This window comes from Peromyscus eremicus, chromosome 4 (assembly GCF_949786415.1).
Source record: "Peromyscus eremicus chromosome 4, PerEre_H2_v1, whole genome shotgun sequence".
NCBI lineage: Eukaryota > Metazoa > Chordata > Mammalia > Rodentia > Cricetidae > Peromyscus > Peromyscus eremicus.
Window position 1 is genome coordinate 45822338 of NC_081419.1, and position 8160 is coordinate 45830497.

The 8160-nt window shown below is 37.6% G+C and overlaps 1 protein-coding gene across 1 annotated transcript; it reads left to right on the top strand.

Annotated features, from left to right (window-relative positions):
• Nucleotides 1–3267: 3267 nt before the first annotated feature.
• On the top strand, nucleotides 3268–4854 carry LOC131908102 (anaphase-promoting complex subunit CDC26). The gene is made up of 2 exons (XM_059259170.1): nucleotides 3268–3443; nucleotides 3583–4854. The coding sequence occupies exon 2, from the start codon at nucleotides 3627–3629 to the stop codon at nucleotides 3888–3890; it is 264 nt and encodes an 87-aa protein (XP_059115153.1). The 5' UTR covers nucleotides 3268–3443; nucleotides 3583–3626; the 3' UTR covers nucleotides 3891–4854.
• The last annotated feature ends 3306 nt before the right edge of the window (nucleotides 4855–8160 follow it).

The window sequence follows — 8160 nt, forward strand, 5'->3', positions numbered from 1 at the left end:
TCATTGAAGGTGGTATTCATTTCACTGTTTCGTTTCAGTCAGCTCATATCCAGAGAACCTGCAAGGTTACCTGTGATCATGTCAATTTACACTCAGCACTCCACTGCAGCTAATAAAGATCTAATCCGATGGCTAATACTCATTAGATTTTATGAAGTTAAACACAAATTTGGCTCAGCACATGTTAGTTCTTTGTTTTCTCTTTTGACCCATCTGAATTTGTGCTTCATGTAATTATTCTGTTACTCTCTAGAAATTTATGATCCTCTTGTCTCCAGAAGCTGGAGCCCAACAAAGAGGATCTGTATTCCAGTGCCAATACCAGCTGTTACAAATTATCTTCCAGCTCAAATTTCATCCGTGGCTTTCAGATTTCAGGGGTTCCTCTTGAATTCCCAGAAATAACATTTTTCCCAAGGCTGAAAGACACTAATTAGTTACCTTAAAGAACCTGACTTAGTGTACTGTTCAGGGACTCACAAGTTGCTACAAATCTTGAGGACTTACACAGCATCTAATAGGTAGTCTTGTTATACCATTTCTGGTGCACTTGGGCAGGGGATGTAACTCCGGGGTCCTATTAGTGAGGCCTGAAATGGCATGTGGCTTAGCAGTGGATTTATTCCAAGAGATTTACACTAAAGACTTAAAAACCAAAAGGAAGTGGCTGTTTGGGAGCTGAGCAAGCAGAGGCCGTGTGCATAGACCAGACAACATAGTCTAGCACAAGTAAAATATACTCATATCTATTTTTCTTCTACAAAATAATATTAATTCTAAAATAATGTATTTCTAGAGTAGTTAAACCCTAATAGAGATCTTAAAATTCACCATGTTGAGAAGCCAATTCATGCCCCCATATGCATCCAAGGTTTTCTACTTTCTTATTGTAAATATTTATAATTAGTGCTTCAGTAGAAAGGTATTTGATGATAATGTGGATTGCCTTTCCAAGAATGGAACAGTTGAGTCAAGACAAGCACTATATAAATCTAACTATTGAGTATAATTATGAAAAAAAGAATGTACTATGCACACAGAGGGAACCACAGCCAAAAAATGCAAAAGCCAAAGCCATTATTAATATGATTAAAAAGGCATTCTCTGTGTATGTGTGCATACTAACATGTGTGCAAGCACATGTCCCATGGTGCATATGTGGAGGTCATGGAGAGTTTGCTGGAGTCAGTTCTCTCCTTCCATAATGAGAACATGGAGATCAAATTCATGTTATCAGGCTTCTTAGCAGGAGCCTTTGATCACTGAGCTATCTTACCAGTACTGTTATAATTTCTAAAGGTTAAGTGAAATAATGGGTTTTGATTTTTGAAACCCTGAATCACATTGAAACGAATTCACATCTCTTGGAAAAAAAAAGAAGTCATCCATATATTTTCAGAAAGCGTTATGAGCTTGGAATAAGACAATCTAGAAGATAAACTTAAATTATTCTGATTGTCCTATGCCAGAATCTAAATAAACTGAAATGTGAATGTGGATTCTTCACTTTGTGATTACACGAATATTAATAAATAAGTAGGGTTTTCTACCACTTTAAAAACTATTACTTCCACTTTTTCTTTCTGGTCGCAACTGAAAATCTTTTCCTGCTGCCAGCTAAAGGAAAGGGGACATGGCTGTGCCCACCAGAATGTACCTAGTGCTTTACATGTTATTAAGCTCATGAATATGCTTTCAACTTCTTGATTTCTTTTAAGAGCGTCAAAAGTTCTTGACCTAGCAAAGGCATAAAATATTTGCTGGGTGATTTTACTTTAGGGTTTCAATGAGGTGATGTTAAAGGCTCTGTTTTTTCCTCAGTGGATATAAAATGCATCCCACAAAAGCAGCAATGGCCTTGCATGCTTCACTTACCAACTAAACAACCTACCTACCTCCAACTGGCATCACCAGGCCAACACCCACTGTGCTGGGAAGCTTTACAAAGGGTACTGGAGCATTCTTTCTAACATGGCACTATAGACACTTAGAAAAGTGGTTTAGAAGAGGATTATTGGGAGGTGACAAGAAATGATAATTGGATACTGATATGATCAAAATTCATCATGTACATAGACGAAAATATCATAACGGAACTCACCACGATATACAATTAATGTATGCCAATAAGACATTAAAACGTTTTTTAATTAAAACTCAATCCTGATATAAAATATGAGTGTTTCGAAAATATACAATATATTGTCTCTGGAAAGTAAATTGTGCTTGTGGACAATAAACAATAGAAAAGGAAATGGCTGAACAAAAACACTATACTCTTTTCTTCTCTTACAGGTACTAAGTCTCTCGGAGTGGAGGCTTTCAGAGCAGAGAATAATTTCTTAAGAAATAAAGCTTTTCAGACTTGATTTCTAGAAAGTAATTATCAAACTGCATGGTAGCATAAAGTCCTATTGATCTAAATTTCTCTCTCTGTATGAACTTCACAGACTTGCATGACTTGGCATCAGTAAAAGCTAATGATGATTCATGCTATTAGCTTCAGGAGCCCAGGTCCCTAGGAACTCAGTTTTGACCTTTTATTATCACTTTTCTCCTGAGGCAAGTCAGATCATCCTCCAGACATTCTCTAATCACCCTCCAATACCTGGAGAATTTGTTAAAAGCCAGAAAGGGTGATGGGCTTGAATGCTGCAGGAAAGTAAAAATTAGGTCTAAGAAGAGAATGCATCTGATAGTATCTCTGCCTAGCCACCCAAGGAAGCCCTAGAAAATAAAATTGTGTGTTAAAACTTAAATTATATAAAACTCAAATGGGCAAAATTGTAGGAATGCATGTTAAATGATACAGTGGGTTAAATCTCTAAGAGCATTTATCTTCCTCTTCTCAGCAACCCCATGGGAAGGTTTACAGGTTTGTTTACCCCTGATAAAACATGAATTGGGCTTCCAGCACGGTGCTAGGCACTTAAATTACACTCTGGTATGGCAATATAGAAGTAATTAGCCTTTTAAAATTAGCATTTCAGTGTCCCATGCTGTAACTACTTCCTGATGCAAGTGTTGATTAGCGAGGTCACAAGGAACAGGTGCACAAATACCTAGAAAACTCCTGTTATCTCCTTCTGACTTCCTCCTCCTCTCCAATACACACACACACACACACACACACACACACACACACACACACACACACAATTTTCTTTCCATGTTTCCATTTCAAGTTGGACCAATGTGATGTACAGGTTCTCTTCGTGATCAAGGCAAATAAATAAATAAATACATTAAAAGAAACTTACGGTAGTTCGGGCCGCGCAGCGATGGCTTCATGGTGGGAGTTGAGGTTCTGGGAAGCTGCAGAGGCCTGAAAAGAGGTTACAACAGTGACTAAATGTCTATATCTCAGCACAGGAAACATCTGCTTAGTGAGTGATTTACCCATTTAGGACCTGGCTAGATCCTGTGGATAATCCTGTGAATTGGCAGGGTTTCTTTGCTGGCCTCCAACGCCTATGCTCAAGTGACCCCAAGCAGTTGGGACTGTAGTCGCATGCCACTGCCCTCAGCTAACTTCTTTTAGCTAGTGTATTTCTTTGGAGGTTATTGGAGCACGAGATTAAGCAGCCCATAGCTCCCTGGCTCTGACTCCTATTGCTGCTTTCAATATGCTGCGACGAAAACCAACACGTCTAGAGCTCAAGCTTGATGACATTGAAGAGTTTGAGAGCATTCGGAAGGACCTGGAGACCCGTAAGAAACAGAAGGAAGATGTAGAAGGTGTAGGGACCAGTGATGGAGAAGGAGGGGGGGCTGCTGGGCTCAGCAGTGACCCCAAGAGCCGGGAACAAATGATAAATGATCGAATTGGTTATAAACCCCAACCGAAGCCCAACAACCGCACATCTCAGTTTGGAAACTTTGAGTTTTAGAGATGGATTCTCTTGCATACCAGACCCCTGGAATGGAATAAAATGATGGCGAAAATATAGAACAGATTTAGAGAATTAAGTGTGTAAAACCAAGCAGAATGTTTTCTGTCTCCTGCAGGGAGAAATAATGTCTGTGTGAAATTACTGCTGTTCAACTTTTTTGATAAGCTAGAAGCCAAATTCTGGCTGTTTCTGGAAAATTGGACTGTGGAAAGCTTACCTGATTTTTGTTTTTAAAATTAAATATATTTTTGGAAAAAACGTGAGACATCCTTAAAAGTAGTAGCAATGAAGTCCCCCGCTCTGAGAGGTAATCGCCATCAGAGGTGATGTCCTTGTCTTTACAAAAGGACCCCAAACCCGGACACTTGGAGTTGATGCCCTGGACTTTCACTTCACTTGTTTATTCAGTATTTGGTGACTGCCAACCGTCCTGCAAGCAACAGAGATCCCAGCTGAGTGTGCTCATGGCTGTAACCCGCACTTGGAGGCCGAGGTAGTCTCATGAGTTGGAGGCTAGTCTGGGCTACAGAATAAAGTCTTGTCTCAAAATGTAAAAAAACAAAAACAAAAACAAAACAAAAACCAAACCAAACCAAGACAAAGACCCCTACCCTCATGGAGATTGGATTCTAATGAACAAATTGTCCGAGTCAAATCCACTTACAAAGGCTTTATACAGTGAGGGAAACACGAGCATTCCTAACAGTACGAGAGGTACTGTAATCCTTCTCCCTGGGACTCGTCTAAGAATTCTTGCATCAGGAACCCATCTGAATTCTGGATATTTTTGCACCATGCCCCATTTTACTATAAAATTCAGGGGCAGAACCACCAGCTGTGGAAGCCAGAACACCTGGAATCAAGTTCAAAGAGACTCCTTAGCTGGGATTTACCCAGGCTTCTGGATAGTTCGTGAGTGATGTATACGGGAAGGTAGAGATAAAGGGGAATGTGTAGTTTCCTCTTCCTGCTCCACGCTTTTTTTTTTTTTAAACAAAACTTTATTCCAGTTTTATTAATGACCCCTAAGCCCTGTTATCTTACTGTCTTAAAAACAATAAAACCCGAGACACAGGCTAAAAAAAAAAAAAAAAAAAAAAAGAAACTTACTAGAAGAGATTGAATTCTCTTAGTTGATCACGTGACATTTTAAATACATTTTGTTTAGTGTTTGTGCGTGCGTGCGTGCGTGCGTGCGTGCGTGTGTGTGTTTGTGTGTTGCCACAGGAATAGAGGTCAGAGGACAACTTGAAAAGGTCAGCTCTCTTTTTCCACCATATGGATTCTGGATTCCCGGGGCTGATGTCAGCTTGTCAGGTTTGGTGGCAGGTGTCAGCCTGCTGAGCCATCTCAGTCCCAAATAACCTATTTTTAAATTACAAAAATTGAAGGCAGAGTCTAATAAGGTAAAGGGGTACCTTTGTTATAATTTTAGTAATAGTTTTATTTCCATAAAATTATAAACAAATACTCATTGAAAGACTAATGCCACTAATAACAGCACCATTAAAGAGATTTCATATTAATTCAAATCCATTAAACAGTGTAGAGTCTTGTAAACCTAAAATAACATAACTCATCCCTAATATAAAAGAAACATCTTGCTTGGCTTACTTTTTATTCACTCTTTGTGGGATCATATGGCTTTTCATGCCAACAACTCTACTATATTCCTCTTTTATCCTTTCGCAATACTATGTTCTTATGTCAATATTTACAGCCCAGATTTTAATAATCAATTTTCCACTATTTTTAACAATTATATATCCAAAAATTGTTCAGTAATATTTTTATAATATAAATAGTATCAATTGTTCCAAGTATTTTAACTTTAAATATGAAGCTATTTATGCTTAGAGTTATGGAATTAGTTATATTATTTAGGTGAAATAACACCATTAAAAGTATAATTTTCAAAAAAATAAAACAAGTATCACCCTTTACAATGTTTAAGCCTTTGAAGTCTCACATTTTAATTGTACTGGATGTGTCACAGGGAAGAAAGTCCATGAAAAATTCTTGCCAGGAAACATCTGCACAAAAAGGATAATGTTACTTGATAACCAATCTATCTTAGCTTTGGCAAAAGAGCCTCTTCAGAACTCAATACAATCACAGGCGGAAATAGGTATTTCCCACCCATGAAGAGCAGCTACTGTGAGAATTAAATTATTTCACATCTGACAGAGGGTAAGGTTCTTATTAAATTCATGTTCTCCACCTTTTTACAACTGCCTTTTAGCAGAAACCTACCATGGCTTGTAGCACTAATTACAAGTTAAGCCTCACACCTGAGAAAAGCAGCTATAGGTCTGATTTTGTTTTCAATCTCTATTTTAAGATAAGGAGTCCGGTGGAAGTTTAATGACTGACCTGAGATCACTCAGACAGACGGAGCACGAGGTTGAAGTATCCAGATGTCTCTTGCTTGCTTTTCTGCTTTCATCATAACTGACCCCAAGAGATTGTTTGCATTAATTAATATGAAATTTCTTGACCAACTCTTTGACTAGGTGAATCCTAATTGCTTTAAATAAAGAGTAAAGTAAGTCCTTCTTTAATAACACTGAGAAAAATCAGACATGTGTAATTAGAAATGAAAAACAAACAAAAACTCCTAAAACAGTTTTCAGTGAAATATAATCAGTTCATTAAATAATCACATACCATTGGTCTTTCTTCCCAACCTATGCTGATACCCATAGAAATGCAGGGGAACCTAGCACCCTTTCAGCTACTTTTAGAATTCTTTCTTTCTTTCTCTCTCTCTTTCTTTCTTTCTTTCTTAAAATAAACAAAGAAAAACAAAAAACTCTTCATTGATCCTAAATATTTCACAGTTCTCCCCATCCGATGTTAATTTTGAAGATTTGTTCTCCTCAGAGCTGAATATACAAAGCACTAATTATATGAGATATTAGTGTTTTATATATATGAGGATGTTGGTTATTTTAACCTTTTTATTTTTCATGATTGTTCTATTATCTTAATCACTAAGACTATGCCATGTAGAACTCATCATCTTTCAGAAGTAGCAGCTGTAAAATACTAGGTAGCACAGAAAAATAATACAAAATCACATATATGGTAAGACATACAAAGGAGTTATAAAAATTACATAGCTATTTGTGGACTTTAGCTTTCAAGACACTAAAGGGCCTACCTCTTTCTTTAGCAGAAAAGAGCTTTCTATTAAAGTTCTTCTTAAACTTACCTTTTGGTTAGATATTCTAAATTGTACCTGCTTTTGTAAAAGATGAATCCTTTAACAAAACAGCACTTATTTCTATTTTTAATTTCATGTGTGTCCATGTGGGTTTGTGCATGTGGGAGCACGTATACTTGAGAAGATCAATTCTTTCCTCCTTCTAACATGAGCGTCTCAAGGGTTGAACTTGGATGGTCAGGATTGGCAACTGCTTTGACCCTCTGAGCCGTCTCACCAGCTTCTCACTGTGTTTTATGAATTTTTTAAAATTCATTTTACATACCAATCACAGATGCCCTTCTCATCCCTCCTCCTGTCACCCCCCCCCCAGCCTTCTCCCCTACCCCACCCCGCATTCCCTACTCTAAAAGGCTATGGGCTCCCATGGAGAGTCAGCAAAGCCTGGTACATTCAGTTGAGGGAGGTCCAAGCCCTTCCCCACTGCATCAAGGCTGAGCATGGCTTCCAGCCACAGGGCTTTTTGACTTTCTAACTTTAGGATTTGTATGTTTTACAAATATCAACTACTCCTGCCAAAAAAATTTTCGAATAAATCACACATCTTTTCCTTCCTTTCCTATACTTCATTTCTGTATGGATTTTCTTGAACAGTCCATGAAGATACTGTTTCTTTCTCATTATGCAATAATAATGCATACATGTATAATTAAAAAATTAACAGGTATTGTCAAGACCTCCATGTTAAAAAATAAATAAAAGAAATACGGTCTACATCTCATTTTTTTTAACTGTTTAAAAAAGGGGGTGGTTTACTGTCTATTAGCACAACCAGTTCTTTAGAAAGAGATAGCCTGGCTAGATGGATCAAATGGCTGAGGGCAGGGAAGCCATAGAAAACACTGAAGGTCTGAGAATATTCTCTATAGTGAAAACCTGGTGATATAATGCAAGGCTACATTTCCTTATAAAGCCCAAAAAGTTTGTGCAGGGTTTGTTTTGGAAATCAAAGAATACACTTTTTTTTTTTTTAAGAAAGGTAAATGAAGAAACGGATGTTGAATACAATAAAAACCACTGAGCCACTTAACAGCTAGTAAA

Coding starts and splice junctions, on each gene's coding strand:
- LOC131908102 (XM_059259170.1), top strand. CDS start 3,627: ATGCTGCGACGAAAACCAACACGTCTAGAGCTCAAGCTTGATGACATT.